General features: G+C 43.8%; 1 protein-coding gene across 10 annotated transcripts in view; it reads left to right on the forward strand.

Annotated features, from left to right (window-relative positions):
• MYO9A (myosin IXA) overlaps positions 1-20,614 on the forward strand; it is a 278,674-nt gene that overhangs the window by 235,348 nt on the left and 22,712 nt on the right. For all 10 annotated transcript variants that reach the window (XM_062206520.1, XM_062206521.1, XM_062206519.1 and 7 more), the window contains 7 exons: positions 7,761-7,872; positions 11,180-11,241; positions 15,961-16,153; positions 17,933-18,061; positions 18,799-18,904; positions 19,601-19,732; positions 20,351-20,474. In XM_062206520.1, coding sequence (XP_062062504.1) covers positions 7,761-7,872; positions 11,180-11,241; positions 15,961-16,153; positions 17,933-18,061; positions 18,799-18,904; positions 19,601-19,732; positions 20,351-20,474 — 858 coding nt within the window. The remainder of the gene's footprint in view (positions 1-7,760; positions 7,873-11,179; positions 11,242-15,960; positions 16,154-17,932; positions 18,062-18,798; positions 18,905-19,600; positions 19,733-20,350; positions 20,475-20,614) is intronic.

A 20,614-nucleotide genomic window follows, 5' to 3' on the forward strand; every position in this document is an offset into this window, starting at 1 on the left:
GTTCTTTCTTTCTTTGTATTCTTCCTCCTTCTCCTCCCCTCTTCTCCTCTCTCCTGCCCTTTGCTCCTTTTCATTTTGACCTAATTTCAGCATTACCAGAGTTGCAAGAGAATTGCTCGAATCCCTTAGCCTAGGTTTATTTAGATTTCTCAGTGTTGTGCCTTTATAACAAAAGATCCTTATTGCATTTAGCTATCATGCCCTTTTAGTCTTTTTTTAATCTAGAACATTTTTCCTCTATCCTAGGTTTTTATGACATTGGCATTGTTGAACATAGGCTGTTTTTTTAAAAAGATTTATTTTTATTTATTTGAAAGGCAGAATTACAGAGAGATGTAGAGCTGGAGAGAGAGAGAGAGAGAGAGAGGTCTTCTATCCGCTGGTTCACTCCCCAAATGACCACGAGGGCCAGAGCTGAGTTGATTTGAAGCCAGGAGCCAGGAGCTTCCTCCAGGTCTCCTACGTGGGTGCAGTGGCCGAGGACTTGGGCCATCTTCTGCTTTCCCAGGCCTTAGCAGAGAGCTGGATTGCAAGAGGAGCAGCCAGGACTCAAACTGGTGCCCATATGGGATCCTGGAACTGCAGGCTGGGGCTTTAACTCACTGTGCCACAATACTGATAGGCCATTCTTAAAAACAGAATGTTCCATTTCCCCACATGTAGGAAACTTGACTACATAATTTGTGGTATTAGGAGACTGCGTTCGTGCTCCCCGCCCCCCGAAAAATGGAGTGTTCCTTAATTTGAGTTTTTTTTTTTTTTTTAAAATTTTAAAGATTTATTTATTTATTTGAAAGCCAGAGTTACACAGAGAGGAGAGGCAGAGAGAGAGGTCTTTCATCTGCTGGTTCACTTCCCAAATGACCGCAACAGCCAGAGCTGCGCCAGGAGCTTCTTCTGGGTCTCTTATGTGTATGCAGGGGCCCAAGGCTTTGGGCCATCTTCTACTGCTTTCCCAGACCATAGCAGGGAGCTCGATCAGAAGTGGGGCAGCCGGGACTTGAATCGGCACCCATATGGGATGCTGGCACTGCAGGCAGCTTTACCCGCTACACCACAGCGCCGGCCCCCCTTAATTTGAGTTTGCCATGTTCTTCTTCAGGATTAGATTCAGGTGATGCAGTGGAGTATCTATAAGGCATGCCACAGAGTTCATGGTTTTCAACATTTGGTATTAGAAGATACATGTCTGTCTTTTTATAGTTGATTTCTATAAGGGAATTTTAAAAACTAGCAAAATTACAACTATTAATTAGTATTTTGTTTATTAAGTACAAAAGAACACTGGTTGAATTTATTATCATCTGAGCATCAACGTAAGTGAGTAAAATATTATGATCCAATGAATAACAATTATGAGTTCACACTGATAGAAACAAATGTACTACTTTTTCCTAATAGATAATGAATTTTTATTGTTTGAATTTTTTGTAGATATATGAGAAATCTAATTCCTACGCCCTTTATCCTCTGGAGGTAGATTAGGTAGATTTTTGTTAGTTTCTCATTTGGCTTTTCAGTGTAGCTTTGCCTCCATACGCTAGAGGTATCCAAGAGGAAAAGATCCCCAGTGGGTGCCCAAAGCCGAGGGTAATACATGCAGTACAGACCCTATGTATGTTCTTTGCTGTACATAAATATCTGTGATAGTTTTTTTTTTTTTTTAAGGGAAAAGAGTTATTGGGGAAACTCAACAGACTGGAGGGAAGGAGTGAAGAAGGAAAAAGAGAGAATGTAAGAAAGAGAGCAAGAAAGATCAGGAGACAGAAAGAAAGAGCCACGTGTTCAGGCACAGGTCCTTTAAAAACTTTTGTCGGGGTGCAGGCAGGGAAGTAGGAGTAGTGAATCCCAGTAGGGTGGGGGTGGAGCTTGACACCTGTGGTTGGGCCTAATGGCCACCTGGCTTCCAGGAATGGCAGCGGGGGCTAGAGCCTAGGATGGTGACAAGGTGTAGATCTCACCATCAATAAGACTGTGCTATTTTACTAACTTGTGATAAGGTTTAACTTACAGATTAGGCAAGCATTCCGCTCTTGATGTCTTTGATCCATAAAACTAATATTCTTTACATCTTAACTGAGCGCATGTCTCTCATTGTGTCATTGTGGTCATAACTTTTATAGTTTGGGGTATGACAGTGGTAAAACACAAATTACCTTTTCCTTCATGGCAGAGGATTCATTCTTACCAGATACGTTTCAGAAGTTGTTTTTTTTTTTTTTTTTTTTTTTGGTTTGTTTATTTGAAGGGCAGAGTGACAGAAACAAACAGACACTGAATTTGCATCCACTGGTTCACCTCCCAGATGGCTGTAGTAGCTGGAACTGGGCCAAGCCAGGTGCTCCATTGGGTCTGCCACATGGGTGGCAGCAACCCAGATATTTGAGCCATCATCTGCCACCTCCCAGGGTGTGCATTAGCAGGAAGCTGAATCGAAAGCAGAGCTGGGACTTGATCCCAGGCTCTCTACTATGGGATACAGAGATGGATGAGGGCCTCTATCTGCTCTACTGCTCACTGTAAACCCTAGTAACCTCAGTAGACGGTTTGGTTGTTTGTTTTTCCTTTGTTTCCGTATTCAGTTCAGAACGTTCACCTTTTCACTTTAGGAAGCACTTTATGACTTCTCTTTGGCATATCCAAATTGCCGGTATCACTACTCTGTGTTAGGTTCATTGTTAAGTAGAATAGGGTTATTTGAACATAAGCCCTACAATAACATGACGCTAGATGTGATAATTGCAATGGCTGTTAACCGACCAACGAATGGGTCTTGTGTGCACTGTGGGTACTCCAGACAAAAAAAGCCGACTCATCTCTCAAGTGAGACTGGCCAGGATGATGGGAGATTTCATCATACTTCTCAGAATAGCAGATAATATAAAATGTCAGAATTGTTTGTTTATGGAATTTTCCATTGAATATCTTTGAACTGCATAGGTGACTGAAATCATGGAAAGAAGAAAACAGAGCTAAGGGAGGATTCCTGTATAAGTGAATTGGACGTGCTGTGCTTGTGTTATACCTTTTCCCACACTAAGTGGAGTGTGCTAAATAGTAATATAATACATAGTGTGCTAAGTAGTAATATAGTACTCTGTCTGCCTTGCTTTTATCATTGAATGATTTGCTAAGGAGGTCTCTCTATAATCTGTGGTAGACAGAATTCTTTATTTTTTATTTTTTTGACAGGCAGAGTGGACAGTGAGAGAGAGAGAGACAGAGAGAAAGGTCTTCCTTCTGTTGGTTCACTCCCCAATGGCCACTATGGCTGGTGTGCTGCAGCCGGTGCACTGTGCCGATCTGAAGCCAGGAGCCAGGTGCTTCTCCTGGTCTCCGATGCGGGTGCAGGGCCCAAACACTTGGGCCATCCTCCACGGCACTCCCGGGCCACAGCAGAGAGCTGGATTGGAAGAGGAGCAACCGGGACAGAATCCAGTGCCCCAATCAGGACTAGAACCTGGGGTGCTGGCGCCGCAGGCGGAGGATTAGCCTAGTGAGCCGCAGCGCTGGCCATTAGACAGAATTCTAAGGAAGTAGCCCTCCCCCAACACACACACTGCCCAAAGGTTCTTGTCACCTGGTTTATTTAGTCACACAATCATCTTGGTACTGTTGTGAAGGAACCTTGTAAAAACAGAGTTGCTGTTAACTCACCTTAACAAAAGAGTTTATCTTGGATTACACAGATGAGCCCTTTAAGTGCTAAAGAGGAAGACAGAAAAGTAAGTCAAGGGGCTGATGCTGTGGCATGGCACAGTAGGTTAAGTTGCTGTCTGTGTCTGCAGTGCTGGCATCCCACATGGGCGTCAGTTTGAATCCTGGCTGCTTCACTTTGCATTGAGCTCCCTGCTAAGGTACCTGGGAAAGCAGCGGAAGAAGACCCAAATGCTTGGGCCCCTGTTACCACATGGGAGACCTGGAAGGAGCTCCTGGATCCTGGCTTCAGTCTGGCCAAACACTGGCTTTTGTGGCCATTTGTGGAGAGAACCAGTAGATGGAAGGTCTCTCCTTACTCTCCCTATCTCTGCACCCTGAAAACAGTAATCTGTCTTTGTCTCTGGAGTTGCCAATTCTGGACATTTCAGATTGATAAATGAAAAAAATGCCTTAAAACACGTGGCCTCTTGTGTCTGCTACCTTTCACGTAGAACAGCATTTTATTTTATTTACTTTTTATTTTTTGACAGGCAGAGTGGACAGTGAGAGAGAGAGAGAGACAGAGAGAGAGAGACAGAGAGAAAGGTCTTCCTTTGCCGTTGGTTCACTCTCCAATGACCGCCGCAGCCGGCGCACCACACTGATCCAAGGCCAGGAGCCAGGTGCTTCTCCTGGTCTCCCATGGGGTGCAGGGCCCAAGCACTTGGGCCATCCTCCACTGCACTCCCAGGCCAGCTAAGAGGGGCAACTGGGACAGAATCTGGCACCCCGACTGGGACTAGAACCCCATGTGTCAGCGCCACAGGTGGAGGATTAGCCTATTGAGCCACAGTGCTGGCCAGAACAGCATTTTAAAGATTCCCCCATGTTGTAGCCTGTGTCAGTGCTTCATTCCTTTTTTTTTTTTTTTTCCCTTCAAGATTTTATTTATTTGAGAGGTAGAGAGAGAGAGAGAAAGTCTTCCATCGGCTGGTTCACTCCCAAAATGGCCAAAATTACCAGAGTTGGGCTTATCTGAAGCCAGGAGCAGGAGTTTTGTCTAGGTCTCCCATGTGGGTGCAGAGACCCAATGATTTGGGCCATCTTCTGCTTTCCCAGGACATAGCAGAGAGCTGGATTGGAAGTAGAGCAGCCAGGACATGAACCTGCACCCCTATTGGATGCTGGCACTGCAGGCAGTGGGTTTACCTCCTATGCCACAGGACTGACCCACTTTTATGGCCAAACAATATATCACATTTAACATATTCATTCAGGAGTGGGGAATTTTTTCCTGCCCAGGGCCATTTGTATATTTATAGCTTCATTTGTTGGCTATACAAAATTGTCTACTTAAAAATTAGCCTACTGTACATGTATTGCATTTTGAGTTGCCTTGGCACAGTCAGACCAGATGAAGTTGAAGGACATTTGAGTTGTTTCAACTTTTTGTGTGTTTTGAATAAGGCTGTTTTGTCAAGTTGTGTCCAAGTTTTTGTGACAACATGTTTCCAGCCACTTGTTTTTCATAGAAATACCATTTTTACTTACACTACTTATATAGGTTTCAGTATTTTGCAGACTTTTTCTGAAAATGAATAATATGGCACTATCGTTTCAACAAAACAGTTGAGTGTGTTTTCAATTTGAGCATTTAAGCAAAAATTTAAGTTTTGAAAAACTTGTGTTTGCCACTTTGATCATGGCAGATTTCCAATAAAGAGTGTTGTGTTGAGGTCGATTGCAGGGTAAGGAATGTGAGTTTGTGGTGGTGCATAGTGAATATGTCCATATTCAGAAGAGCTGTACAGCTCCAAGAACCAATATTTTCCAAATGATCAATGTACACCTGTATAAAATCATACATAGGTAAAATGTTCACTGCATGTATGAGTGGCTTTTCAAAAGCAGCTTTGAGATAAATTTACATAAATTTATTCTTTTTAATTTTTTATTATTTTTTTTATTTTTTTATTTTTATTTTTTATTTTTGACAGGCAGAGTGGATAGTGAGAGAGAGACAGAGAGAAAGGTCTTCCTTTTGCCGTTGGTTCACCCTCCAATGGCCGCCGCAGTAGCGCGTTGCGGCCGGCGCACCGCGCTGATCCGATGGCAGGAGCCAGGTGCTTCTCCTGGTCTCCCATGGGGTGCAGGGCCCAAACACTTGGGCCATCCTCCACTGCACTCCCTGGCCACAGCAGAGAGCTGGCCTGGAAGAGGGGCAACCGGGACAGGATCGGTGCCCCGACCGGGACTAGAACCCGGTGTGCCAGCGCCGCAAGGCGGAGGATTAGCCTAGTGAGCCGCGGCGCCGGCCAAATTTATTCTTTTTAAGTATACTGTTCAGTGGCTTTTCATAAATGTACATATTTTCCCATTACGTCAATCCAACTTCTAGAACATTTGCATCACCCAAAAGCATTTTTGGTACCAGTTTACAGACAGTGCTCTCACCACCCGTGAGTGGCTGTAATTTCCCTTTTCTGGAAGGTCAGTTAAACAGAATCATGCGGTGTGTAGGTTTTGAGGCTTATTCATGAACATGTGTGTAAAGTTTTTTTGGAGAAGTGTTTTTCATTTCTCTTGGGTATATACCTCAGATGGTGTTTCTAGATAGTATGGTACATCTGTGTTTAAAACATTCAGAAACTAGTTGTGCTCACTTGTGATGCACAACAACCAGCTTGTGATGCAGACAACCCATATCAGATCTCCAGTTCGAGTTCCAGCTGTTCTACTTCCTATCCAACTTCCTGCTGATGCATCCTGGGAAGCAGTGGATGATGGGTCAGTAATTGAGTTCCTGCCTCCCACCTGGGAGACTGCCTTCTGTGCAGGCATTTGGGGAGTGAACCAGGGGATGGAAGATCTCTCTCTCTCTGTTGCTCTGCCTTTCAGGTAGATTAAAGTAAATTAATAAATAAGTAAACTTTAAACAAAAATGAAATGTTTAGAAACTTCTAGACTGTTTTTCTTAAGTGGCTGTAGCATTTTGCAGTCCCACGCAGTGTCTGAGGTGCAGGGGTCCTTTCTCTCGGTGCCACCATTCTGTGGGTATGAAGTGGTACCTCATCATTGTGTTAATTTGATACATTTTTAAATGTATTTTCCTTTACATATTGGCCATTTGTATTTCTTCTGTGGTGAACTGTTTAATATTTGTCTATCCTTTGAATTGAGCTTATTGTTGAATTATAAGATTTCTTTGTATGTTCTGCATACAAGTCCTTCATCAGATATGATTTGCAAATATGTTCTCCAAGTCTGTGACTTATTTTTTTTCTCAATGATGTCTTTAGAATTTTTTTTAATGAAGTCTACAATAATAGATTTTAATGTCTCAGAGCATGAATAGTTAGTTCATTGGTATGGGTGTAAATTTCAGATTTTAGTTAGCATTTAAATTACCTTCTGTATAGTTTTGGTGTGATATCGTTTCTGAACTACTAACATATTCCTCCATTTTCCACTTTTCTTCTCTGTGAAGCTGGTTTTCTCCATGTGTTCAAACTAAACTGCATGCTGCGAGGGACAGCATGTAGAAGTGGGTATGAGAACCTGAGTTTCTCTTACTAAATCAGACATTAAAGGGATTAACACAGATGTAAAACAATACCCCTTTTGTCACTAATTTTTTTTTGCTTTAAAGACATTTGTTTTTCGTTGAAATGTTATTTTCATATGTAATATGTTTAATGTTATTAATTTTTAGTGAATTAACAAATTCTGTGACTCATTTTCAGTTTTGTTTTCTACTACAGTAAATATTGATTAGATATGTATGCAGAAATGCTTCCATCATTAATTTTCAAGAGTATACAAAGTTCCCGAGGGTAAAAAGCAGATTTGAGAACTACTGATTTTGATTTGAGTGCTGATTCAGAGTTACATGAGACAGCTGTTATGTGCTTAGTACATATTAGTTGATCATGTTGCTTTTTGAAAGCAGGGACCATGTATTTTATTTTTGTTAAGTTCTCAGAATATCATAATTCTCCCCTTAGTAATGAGTGCCTAGTGAAGACTCTACATGGGATTGAAGTGTTTCCCACTGGCTGACTATGTTAGGGCAGTGTTTGCTGTGTTGGCTTTGATGTAAACGGCTGAAATTTTTCATTCAGGTGGAAGAGCACAATGGTCACATCTTTAAGGCCACCCAGTATAGCATCCCTACATACTGTGAATACTGTTCTTCTTTGATATGGATAATGGACCGAGCCTCTGTTTGCAAATGTAAGTATGAGAGACCTTGGAAGTATTTTCTTAACTATCTGACATTTCTGTTGTTTCCCTGAGTAGCCTTACAGCTTCTTTAACATGAAGGCATAATTCACACTGCCTAATTCTTAAAAAAAAAAAAAAAAAAAAAAAAAAAAAAAAAAAAGGTTTATTTTATTTATTTGAAAGAGTTACAGAGAGATGTAGAGCCGGGGGGGGGGGGGGGGGATCTTCCATCTGCTGGTTCACTCCCCAATGGGCTGCAATGGCCAGAGCTGAGCTGATGTGAAGCCAGGAGCCAAGAGCTTCCTCCAGGTCTGCCACACGGGTGCAGGGGCCCAAAGACTTGGGCCATCTTCTACGGCTTTCCCAGGCCATAGCAGAGAGCTGGATCAGAAGTGGAGCAGCCGGGATTCGCATCAGTACCCATATGGGATGTTGGTACTGCAGGCCAGGGCTTTAACCTGCTATGCCACAGCAGCCCCACACTGCCTAATTCTTTAGTTTTGTCTCTCATAATACTGTCCTTCATCTGTACTCTGTCCAAACCAGATGTCTTGATTTTACTTGATCACTGAATATGTCAGATTTGCAGCACACTCCATCTTTCCTCTCATAGTTCACTATGATTTCATATCCCCACCTTTATGTCACCTCCTCAGAAGATGCTTCCGCTACTATTCTAGAATGCCTTACTGTCCCCCAATTCTCCATCCTCTTACTCAGCTTAGTATTTTTATAGCACTTACCAGCATCTAAAATTACATTAAGCACTCATTTGTTTGCTTTTTTGTTGGTCTGTACCACTACAGTGTAGGCTCCGTAAGGTCAGGAAACTTCAGTACCTGCAGATCTTAGGACAGTTCTTGTACAGAATAAGTTTAATAGATTTTTGTTGGGCAGGGGGTTAGATAGATAGATAGAATGAACGAACGAATGAACGATGTCTTACACTATAGCCAAAAAGGTATTTTTTCTAGATTATGTAAATCCTACAGTGTAAGTTGAGGGTTGTGTGTAGTTACCTTAATACTTAAGACATTGCTTTGAATGCCTGCCTCCCTTATTGATGTACATGGATTTAAATCCTAACTCTGGAGACCTTCACTGTGGCGTAGTGGCTAAAGCCGCCATCTGCAGTGTGGACATCTCATATGGGCGCTGGTTCAAGAGCCAGCTGCTCCACTTCTGAACCAGCTCTCTGCTATGGCCTGGGAAAGCAGCAGAACATGTTTCAAGTCCTTGGGCCCCTGTACCCATGTGCTCCTGGCTCCAGGCTTTGATTGGCGCAGCTCTGGCCGTTGCTGCCAATTGGAGAGTGAACCAGAAATGGAAGACCTACCTCCCTCCCTCCCTCCCTCCCTCCCTCCCTCTCTCTCTCTCTCTCTCTCCCCCCCTCCCTCTCTCTCCCTTTCTCTCCCTCTCTCTCCGCCTCTCCTTCTCTCTGTGTAATCCTGCCTTTCAAATAAATAAATAAATAAATCTTTAAAAAAAAAAAAATCCTAACTCTGGCTCTAGTCTCTAGCTTCCTGCTAATATACATCCTGGGAGGCAGCAGGTAGCTTAAAATAATTGGGTTTCCACTGTCCACAGGAGAGACCTGGATTGGGTTCCCTGCTCCTGGCTTTGCCTGGTCCAGTTCTGAATGTTGCAGACACTTCAGAAATAAACTAGATGGGAGCCCTGTCTATCTTTCCATCTCTCTGCCTCTCAAATAAATTAAATAAATAAATACATTTTAAAGTAAAATGTAAGTAGGAACTGTTTGTAATTCAGCTTGGTTCTTGCTTACAGTGGGCCTTTAGCTTCTGTTCCAGTTACTCTGCACATCCACTTAGGTGTTTGAAGTCACTCTGTGGGGTATCGCTGTTAATGGATGACCAGAAATGACTGAAGGAAATCTTAGGAAGATCTGGGTCCAGTGTCATAACAAGGGTAAATGTCATGTGGCTATAAGCAAAGTCACCACCATTCCTGGATGTGTTCACTTGCTCTTTGTTCAAAACAGTTTTCCTTTCATCTTTTTATCAGTGGCCTAAAAAATTATGAGAGTAAAAATGGCAAGTGAATTGAAGTTCACTTGACTTTTTATTGTTAGTCTAATTTTTGTAGTTTCTCCTGTTACTTATACCTGAATCTTTAAAGAATTTGCTTTTTTGACTGAGGTGGGTTTGATTTGATTTATTAATAAGATTAACTAACTTTCTTGTTAATTATCCTGGTGATTTAACCAATATAATGACATGTCCTCCCTACTTGATCTTGGCTTTGAAACTCTGAAAGTTAGATTTTTGTTTAAGGATTTTATTTTTTTATTTGAGAGGTAGAGTTACAGAAAATGAGAGGGAGAGACAGAAAGGTCTTCCATCCACCAGTTCACTCCCCAGATGGCTGCAATGGCTGGGGCTGAGCCGATCCAAAGCCAGGAGCCAGGAGCTTCTTCTGGTCTCCCATGCTGGTGTAGGGGCCCAAGGACCTAAGCCATCTTCCACTGCGTTCCCAGGCCATAGCAGAGAGCTGGACTGGAAGAGGAGCAATTAAAACTAGAGCCAGCATCCATATGGGATGCTGGTGCCGCAGGTGGAGGATTAACCTACTGTGCCCCAGTGCCGGCCCTGAGAGTTAGAGTGTAGAAGCTGAGGAAAGGATGCTGAGGTGGTGGCCTGCAGGAACCAGAGCTGGGTTAGTGCAGTGACAGCCAGCCTGTCCAGAAGCCTCCTTGTGTGCCCCTCCATGCTCACCCGGGGCTGGCGCCTTGTTGTCTGTCACCCGAAAAGAAACCCTTTTCTCCATCTCATCTTCCTGTTCACAACCGATGCCGCGTGTGTTCCTGGTTTTCCAGAGCTCTGTTCTGGACCTTTCCTGTATCTGGATGTGCTAGGCTGGTTTTCTTTTTTCTTTCTTTTTTTTTTTTTCTTTCCATTTCAGTAAGAGTGTTTGCCAGTATGCTTTCCTTACCCCTAAGAATACATCATACTGGGTGTTTGTGGCTTTTGTACACATATATGTGGGGGAATATGGACACAAACTTGTGAAATCACTAAGATACTCAAATCATAAATTTAGTCTTGGCTGGAGTTGGAGCAAGGGAGGAAGGGGTATGAGGACTGGAAATCTTAGATATGCTCTTTCATTTCACTTTCACCAATAGAATGCGTTTAAATCCTTGTTAGTTGTTAACACAGCACAAAGGACATATATGATTTTATAAGTCTCAGATTTAAAGAAAAAACTTACTTCTGAAATGAAGTTGTAAGTCTGGTAAGGTGCTGTCGCTGGTCTGCAGACTCCTAAAAGGCCTGCATTCTCGCCTGTTTTTCAGTGTGTAAATACGCCTGCCATAAGAAGTGCTGTCTGAAGAGCTCAGCCAAGTGCTCTAAAAAGGTAAGGAGACGCCACTGTCAGCAGCCCACAACAGCCCTCGTGCTTGGTGTCCTTTGGAAGGAAGCCAAGTCCTCTTTGATGATTTTATAGGGCAATGACTTTCAAGCTTTTGACTTCGGATACATTAAGAAATATATTTTATGTTATGACGCAACAGACACACATACACACATAGGAGGATGTGTATATATAACTGAATTGATTTTCATGGAACTATTTTACCTTCATTGTAGATGAGCTACTAATACAAGGTACAGTTTGAAAAAATACTGCTTTCAAAGGTTTACAACTTCTTTAGACTTATGTCTTCCTTAAGGAGTTGCCCTTCAAGTGGAAGGCTATAATTAAAAAACAAACAACTTGATGAAAGGATGGAAAAAGATATCCCTTGCAAATGGAAATCAGAAACAAATAGGAGTAGCTATTCTCACATCAAACAGACTTTAAAGTAAAAACTGTTAAGAGACAAAGAAGGTCATTATGTAATGATTAAGGAATCAGTTCAGCAGGAAGATGAGACTATAGTAAATGTGTGCACCCAGTGCTAGGTCACTCAGCTATTTAAAACAAATGTTAATGGATCTAAAGGGAGACATGTGCTCCAATAAAATAATAATGGGAGACTTTAGCATGCCATTTTGACCAGTGGACAGGTCAATCAAATAAAAAATCATCAAAGAAACAACAGAATTAATCCAGCGGGTGCAAGGCCTCCCTGTCTCTGCTTCTCTGTAATTCTGCCTTTCAAATAAATAAATCCTGAACAAAAAAGATGAAGAAAAATGGTATTTCTGTTGCAAATATAAAATAACCTAAGCAAGTTCATGTTTTGACAATGTAAATATTTTTTAAAAGATTTATTTGAGTGGCCAGCTCTGTGGCTTAATGGGTTAAGCTTCCACCTGCAGTGCCAGCATCCCATATGGGCATTGGTTTGTGTTCCAGCTACTCCATTTCCTATCTTGCTCTCTGTTGTGGCCTGGGAAAGCAGTAGAAGATGGCCCAAGTGCTTTGGCCCCTGTACTCAAGTAGGATACCTGGAAGAAGCTCCCTGTTCCTGGCTAAAGACCAGGCCAGCTCTGGCTGTTGCGGCCATTAGGGGAGTGAATCAGTTGATGGAAGATCTTTCTCTGTCTCTCCCTCTCTCTGTCTGTAACTCTACCTCTTAAATAAATAAATAAATCTTGAATAAAGAAAGATTTGTTTGAAAGACAGAGTTAGAGAGGGAGACATACAAGTGTGTGCGTGCACGCACACACACACACACACATACACATTTAAGGTTCAGCTTCCTGCTATTGCACCTAGGAAATGCAGCATAAGATGGCCCAGACACTGGGAGCCTTGCCACAGGCTCCTGGCTTCAGCCTGTTCCAGCCCTGGCCCTTGCAACCACTTGGGGAGTGAACGGTGAATAGAAGATATCTCTTTCTCTCTTTCTCTATCTCTTCCTCTGTCTCTCTCTCTCTGTGTAACTCTACCTTTTAAGTAAATTAAGTAAGTAAATCTTTAAAAAAAAATTATCTGGTGGCTTCTCTTAGTTGATAGAATAAGACCCAAATCCTTTTTTTTTTTTTTTAAGATTTGCGGATTCTACTGTATGATGAAAATGATACAAATGCTACTTAGTAGTTAGTGTCAATGAGAAATTTAGTTATTTTTGAAAAATCCAAATGCTGGCATTGTCCAGAAACAGTTAACAGGTTTGTGTTATAAAATTAAAGGGCTGAGACTTGTTCACTGACACATTTTGATTTGCATTAATGTTTTACATCCCCAGATTTTTATTAAAAATGCACACAAAAGAAAATGAAAAAACTTCCAGGACCTGATTTCTGTCACTGGTTTTTCTACTCACAATCATATACTTAGGTATTTTTTTTGACATCCAGGGAAGAAAACACATCTAATGTGAGGCCAGTGCTGTGGTATAGTGGATAAAGCCACTGCCTGCATCGCCAACATCCCATATGGGTGCCAGTTAGAGTCCTGGCTGCTTGTCTTTTTATTATTATTATTTTTTTTACAGGCAGAGTGGACAGTGAGAGAGAGAGAGAGAGAGAAAGGTCTTCCTTTTCCATTGGTTCACCCTCCAATGGCCACTATGGCCGGCGCGCTGCGGCCAGTGCAGTGCGCTGATTTGAAGCCAGGAGCCAGGTGCTTCTCCTGGTCTCCCATGTGGGTGCAGGGCCCAAGGACTTGAGCCATCCTCCACTGTGCTCCTGGGCCACAGCAGAGAGCTGGACAGGAAGAGGAGCGACTGGGACAGAATCCGGTGCCCCGACCGGGACTAGAACCCGGTGTGCTGGCGCCGCAGGCGGATGATTAGCCTATTGAGCCGCGGTGCCAGCCATTGCTGCTTGTCTTCTGTTAATATACCTGGGAAAGTAGCAGAGGTTGGCCTAAGTGCTTGGGCTCCTGCACCCACATGGGAGAACTGGAAGAAACTCTTGGTATTTAATCAACTCAGCTCTGGCTGTTGTGTCTGTCCATTTGGGGAATGAAAATAAATAAGTAAAATTGTTTTAAAAATTTAATGTTCAGGCCGGCGCCGCGGCTGAATAGGCTAATCCTCCGCCTTGCGCCGCCGGCACACCGGGTTCTAGTCCTGGTCGGGGCACCGGATTCTGTCCCGGTTGCCCCTCTTCCAGGCCAGCTCTCTGCTGTGGCCCAGGAAGGGCAGTGGAGGATGGCCCAAGTGCTTGGGCCCTACACCCCATGGGAGACCAGGAGAAGCACCTGGCTCCTGCCATCGGATCAGCGCGGTGCGCCGGCCGCAGCGCGCCAGCCGCGGCGGCCATTGGAGGGTGAACCAACAGCAAAAGGAAGACCTTTCTCTCTGTCTCTCTCTCTCACTATCCACTCTGCCTGTAAAATAAATAAATAAATAAGTAAAAAAAAAATTTAATGTTCAGAAAGAAGAGAAAAAAATATGAAAATGGAATACTTCCCATTATAGTAGGTTATATTTTTTAAAGGATTTTTTTTTTTTTAATTTGAAAAGCAGAGTTAACAGTGAGAGAGAAAGAGAGAGAGATCTTCCATCATCTGGTTCACTGCCAGGAATTTCATCTGGGTCTGCCACATGGGTGGCAATGGTCTCAGACACTTGGGCCATCTTCCACTGCCTTCCCTGTTGCACTGGCAGGGAGCTGGATTGGAAGTGCAGTAGCAGGAACTTGAACTGGTACCCATATGGGATGGCAGCGTTGCAGGCTGTAGCTTAACCTGCTGTGCCATAATCCTAACCCCTGAAGCAATTTCTTAAAGCATGTTCTCTGTGTATGCGGTATGCTAGCTGGATGATTTTTGGCACAGTTGTTTCATGTTTGGCATGGAAAGCTCCTAGCTTGGTGCCTCCAAGAGGCTGTAGCGAGTTAAGTTGCCTGCAGCACCAGCATCCCATATGGGCACTTCTTTGAGTCCTGGCTGCTCATTTGTAATCTAGCTCCCTGCTGGTGTGCCTGGGAAAGCCATGGAAGATGGTCTAAGTCCTTGGGCCCCTGCACCTATGTGGGAGACCCAGAGGAGGCTCCTGAATCCTGCTTCAGACTGGCCCAGCTCCAGCCATTGTGGCCATTTGGGAAGTGAACCAGCAGATGGAAGATGTCTTCCTCTCTCTCTTTCTCCCTCTCCCTCTCCCTCTCTGTAACTCTGCCTTTCAAGTAAAATAAATTTTTTGAAGAAGTACTCACCTTTAAAAAGAAAATAATACAAGAGGCCAACAAAATAGGCCTCATGTGCCTCTCACAAAACACCCGTAACTTCACTCTGGAAGCGCTGATGCGTTCTGAAGTCCTGAGTGGTTTCTCAAAGTAGACACTGAAGAGGAAGTCCACTAATTTCACAGACAGCCATAGTTCGGGCATGTTCTGATGCATTCTCTTCACCCTTTCAGGAGAGGGTGCACTCTCGCAAGCAGCTTTTGCAGCCAGTTACTTACTTCCTGGGTGCTTTTCCACCAGTGGCTTTGCAGGCAGTCTGCTTTGTATGAGACATGGGATAAAAGCTCCTTACTCACTCCCCTTCTCCTCTGGTTGGAGTTTGGGAAGCTGAGGTAGCACTGGTGCTACCTGTGGCTGCAAACACCTGCAAGAACCATTTTTGACAGGAAAGGAAACAGGGGTGCATAGCCACTGTCTCCATTTTCTACTCTGGGGGGGGGGGGGGGGCGGAGGCGCAGATTTCCAGTTGGAGAAAATTGAAACTTGGTATCTCAGTTATGCTCATTTAATTATAATTCCCTCTTTCTCACCTATTTCTTTTTTAAAGATTTATTTATTTGAAAGGTAGAGTTAAAGAGAGAAAGAGACAGAGAGGGGGAGGTCTTCTGTCTGATGATTCATTCCCCAAATAGCCCTAGTGGCCAGGGCTGGACCAGGCTGAAGCCAGGATTCAGGAGCTTTTTCTAGATCTCCCACTTCGGTGCAAGGGCCCAAGCGCCTGGGCCACCCTCTGCTGCTTTCCCAGGTGGATTATGAGGGAATTGGCTTGGAAGTGGAGTAGCTCGGACTTGAACCAGTCCCCATGTGGGATGCTGGTACTTCAGGTGGGACTTAACTTGCTATGCCACAACGCTATCCCCCAAACCCCACCCCCAGATCTTCTCACTGTCCTCATGGAACTTTATGGAAGTAAAAATTCCTCCTAAAAAGTTGGTTAAACATGTTTATAAAGATATTTGAGTGCATTCAGAAACAAAAATTATGTTCCATTTAGTACGATCCAGAACTGTCATCGCGTCAGTTTGGGGTTGAGCTGTCCCGTTTGACCAGTGAAGACCGAGCTGTTCCGTTGGTGGTGGAGAAGCTTATAAACTACATTGAGATGCACGGGCTGTACACGGAAGGCATCTACCGGAAGTCTGGTTCCACTAATAAAATCAAGGAGCTTCGGCAAGGTCTAGATACAGGTGAGACAGTGCCCTCTGAATCAACTCCAAATACTTGTGTTTACATAAGCCCTATCATGCTTTTTACGTTCTCCTTACTTGTTGATTCTTCACCTATAGTCAGTGGTGCTTGTTTGCCATGGTGTGGCTTTCTGAAGCTTCTTTAGTTTTTATGTGGTCAGTTCAGCAAACGTAATGATTGTGTCATTGTTGAAGGCGTAGGTTGTGACACACCTCTTTTAATCTTGTAACTGACCAGTAAGATCTTGAACCCTTGATTTACAAAGAAGGAAATGCAAGATCCAGAAAATCAGCTGTAGATGCTGCACAGCACTGTACTGGTGGCTTCTTAATAATCCTCACAGCATTTCTGTGAGCTGGAAAGTACTGTCCCCTTACAGGAAAGTAGGCCAAGGCTTACGAGTCTTGCCCGAAGTTTCATCATTAACAATTGACCAAACTGGCATTTAATCCCGTATCTTCTGAATTCAGAATGTAAGCTGTTGCCTGTTAAGGTTTATTTTTCTGACCCCACATGGCACTCTGGCTGCCGACTAGTGACTTAAACTGACACTTAGTGAACTGAACATATGTTTGTATAGGAGACTGGCCTCAGTCCTGAAGTTTCTATGTAGGAAGTGACTTTGGTTTCACTCTTAACCTCTTCTGTTTATCACTGTCAGAAAGGAATAGCCCTTTTTTGAACCAAACTTTGATACAAAGCTAGTCTTTGTATGGCCCAGAACCTTCCCAGAATACTATTTCTTATTAACTGATCTCTGAGAAATGAATTAGTGTTGAAGTAACAGAAGATGACCTCAGGCAAGAGGTTCTGCCAACTACAGACCTGGTCAGCTCCAGTTTGTAGGGACTGGAGCAGAGCAAGTGAGTCATTCCAGTGCAATTTCCCAATCTGAGCTGTGCAACTTTCAGGAGTTTGTAAGTGAAACAGGTTAAAGATGCTCCACTAGGTTTCCTGAGTTTTCATGTCACTGTCCTTTCATCTCTTAAGAACAACATGACTTAAAGCAGCCTGACTTTCAGAAAATGTCTCTAGGATTTTATCCTTTGTATGTCTCTCTGTCTTTTAAATTTATTTATTTTATTTGAAAGGCAGAGTTACAGAGAGAGAGAGAGAGAGAGAGAGATTCATTTCCCATTTATTGGTATATTCCCCAAATGACCATAACAGCCAGGGCTGGGCCAGGCTGGAGTTCCATCTGGATTTCCATGGACATGGATGGCAGGGACCAAAGCCTCTTCTACTACTTTCCCAGGTGCATTATCAGAGAGCTGGATCAGAATTGGAGCACTCAGGACTCAAACCAGTGCCCATATGGGGTGTGGGCATCCCAAGTGGCAGCTTAATCCACTGCATCACAATACCACCCCTCCCCCTACCGCACCACAACCCCTCCACTTACTTGCTCTCTCCCTCTCACCCCCTCTTTTGTCTTTTAAGGCACTTCTCACAGTGTGGTCTACAGACCAGTCTACAGCAAGGTAAAGGCAGAAGCTGAGAGCAAGTACTAAGAAACATTTATAGCAGTTCAACGGTGCTTCAGCATCAAAACATGTGACCTTTTATTTTGCATGTGCTTTAGGCCACAAAAAAATTATAAAACATTTGCTGTAATAGTAACATGATTCCAAAGTGGGGAATTAGAATGTGGAAGAGATAACACAGTCAGTTTGGTTAAGAAACATGAAGGCTTCTTTCAATGAGTAGTTTCTGAAGTGAATTTGTTTGACTCTGTTTGCATGTTTTATCTTTGTTTTCTAATTCTCTTCTCTAAACAGATGCTGAGAGTGTAAACCTAGATGACTATAACATACATGTCATCGCAAGTGTATTCAAACAATGGCTTCGGGACTTGCCCAATCCACTCATGACCTTTGAACTCTATGAGGAATTTCTTCGAGCTATGGGTGAGCACAGGCTTTCTGGATTGCAGGAAAGGCTCACGTGTGGGGACGAAATGCCTGCTATCTGTAGTGTGGATGATTAAGCCCTCATCCAGGAATTCAGCCTTATAGATCCAAAGGGAAGCTGTGCACAGTCAATAAAATGCTGACACTTTACAGCCGTTAAGATGGTAGTGTTCTAGAAGTTCTCTGAGTAAGTCACATGATTGCTTGTCACGATGAGATTGGACAAGTAGGGTTTTTAAACGGAGTAGAAGATCAAATAAGAGATACAAGGTTTAAATCCTGAGTCTAGGCAAGAACCATGTGTAAAGCTGGCTGTCCGCTTTTCTGCTGGCCTGACCAGTTTTGGTGTGTGTTTTCTCAGTGCTGCAGCTATGTAGGCTGTGAGACAGGCCTGCCTGGAGGATGTAGACGTTGTCTAACTACTGGTTAATTGTAGTGGGACATCTGTCTGCCACAAAAAGGCTGAGAAACTAGAGTGTCTCTGTCCTCTGCTGTAGTCAGGGGTGACTGGGCTATAAATGAGAACTGAGGAGACTGCTTATAGTACAGAACTCGAGCAAAAGGAGCTACATGGGAACAGTAGGTTGCTCTCTTCCCGTTGTGCAGGTACAGCTGCCTCTCCTGAAACACTCAGACTCCAGAGCCAGCTTCCCCTGCTCCCTGGCTCTTTCCAGGAGGAGAAAGATGGCGCCTGGGAGGGGTTCTCAGTCTCACGCTGCTCTTGCTGTTCACAGGCCTTCAGGAGAGGAAGGAGACGATCCGCGGGGTGTACTCTGTGATCGACCAGCTCTCTCGGACTCACCTCAATACACTGGAGCGCCTCATCTTTCACCTGGTCAGGTAGCTTCTGCGAGCAAGGGGAGATGGTTCCTCTTGGATGTTTTAAGTAAAAGAGTAGCTCCTGCAGGTGGAAAACTGACAGAGACAGTTTGTGTTTTCTCTTTCTTTTGTTTATGAAGTCAGTGCTTCAGACTGGCAGTTAGGATTCACTGGAGCGGGACTGCATCTCTGTGTCCTTGCTTGAGCCACGAGGTAGCCTCAGCCTCGTGGTGCACTGTGTGGCTCAGCCTGTTCCCTGACTCCTGAGCCAGAGTGTGGAGCTGAGCACACGCCGTGCGTGGTGTGATGGGGTCGTGCTCAGGCGCTGACCCAGCAGAGATGCTTTTCTGGCAGCCTCTTCCTCTGTGTGTAGATATCACACACAGTTGGGAAGAAAGCAGCCTTTGTTTCTGGTTAGATCTCTTAAAATGGCTGTCTGCACGTGCCTCACAGCATCTGCCCTGCATTCGTAGACGTGTTTGTCTGGTGCTGTTGGCTGGAGCGGAGTGTCAGGTCCCCTTGGTAAGCTCTCTGACTCAGCCTGCCTCAAGCCAGGAACTTTGGGAAAAGGGGACGTCTACGGTGGCTCCCTTAAACTGATGTGGATATCCTTCCCTCCTGTACAGCTAACGCCCTGCAGTCCTCACTCTCCCAACTCTCCCGGCTGCTCTTCTCCATCTCTATCCCTCTTTCACTTGTTTTTGTTTTGTCTCTTAGGATTGCTCTACAGGAAGACACAAACCGAATGTCTGCTAATGCTTTGGCCATTGTGTTTGCACCCTGCATTCTCCGCTGTCCCGACACCACTGATCCACTGCAGAGTGTGCAGGACATCAGTAAGACCACCACGTAAGGCCAGACCACCACCTCTGCAGAGACTGTTCTACTGAGTTGGTGTAGCCACTTTATCCACATATCAAGCATAGAGATTGACCTCATCACTTTCAGTGATTGCTAGACATTGTTGCATATTCTTAGGCTGAAGATGAAAATGCTTAGATTGGGTTCAACTGAGCATCCTTAACTTTAAAAGATCTGATTTTCAAATCTGACTTTTCTTTAAGGCTGATTTCAAATAGATTTTTAAATTCTGTTTTACCAAATTGCATATGTGTGATATTTTCTGATAATTGATGCTCACTGTGGTCCTTGGGTCTGAATACTTCAGGATTCCTGTTTTTCACTTAGATCTTTCCTCTCAGGGCTCTGCTTTCCTTCCTAACGTTGACTGCAAAAAGAACTTTAAAAATAGACCAGTGCTTGTATCCCATCCGCAGAGAGCCTTACTTAATTGATCCTGAGAGGTAGTGTGGCTGTGTGATTTATCACCACTCCTCAGTGGCATCCCAGGTGCACTCAGAGAGTAAGGCTGTCTGCCACACTGAGCTGAACAGCACTTTGTGTGTGCTACACTCCCTGTGGTCTTCTTCTGTTTGTGACAGTTCTCTCCCTCGCCTCCTGTTTCAGCTGTGTGGAACTGATTGTTGTGGAACAAATGAATAAATACAAGGCTCGTCTCAAAGACATCAGCAGCCTGGAGTTTGCTGAGAATAAGGCAAAGACCAGGCTGTCACTGATTCGTAGATCCATGGTAAGATGAAGAGGGGGAGCCACAGGGGGAGGTGGGTCCCTTTCTGGGGTTAAGAGTACATTTGTATGCAAATAGGAATTCTCAGAATCTTTTTCATAAGGAACAAGTGAAAAACAACAACAACAAATCACCAAATCTCA

The sequence above is a fragment of the Lepus europaeus genome, chromosome 11 (assembly GCF_033115175.1).
Source record: "Lepus europaeus isolate LE1 chromosome 11, mLepTim1.pri, whole genome shotgun sequence".
Taxonomy (NCBI): Eukaryota; Metazoa; Chordata; class Mammalia; order Lagomorpha; family Leporidae; genus Lepus; species Lepus europaeus.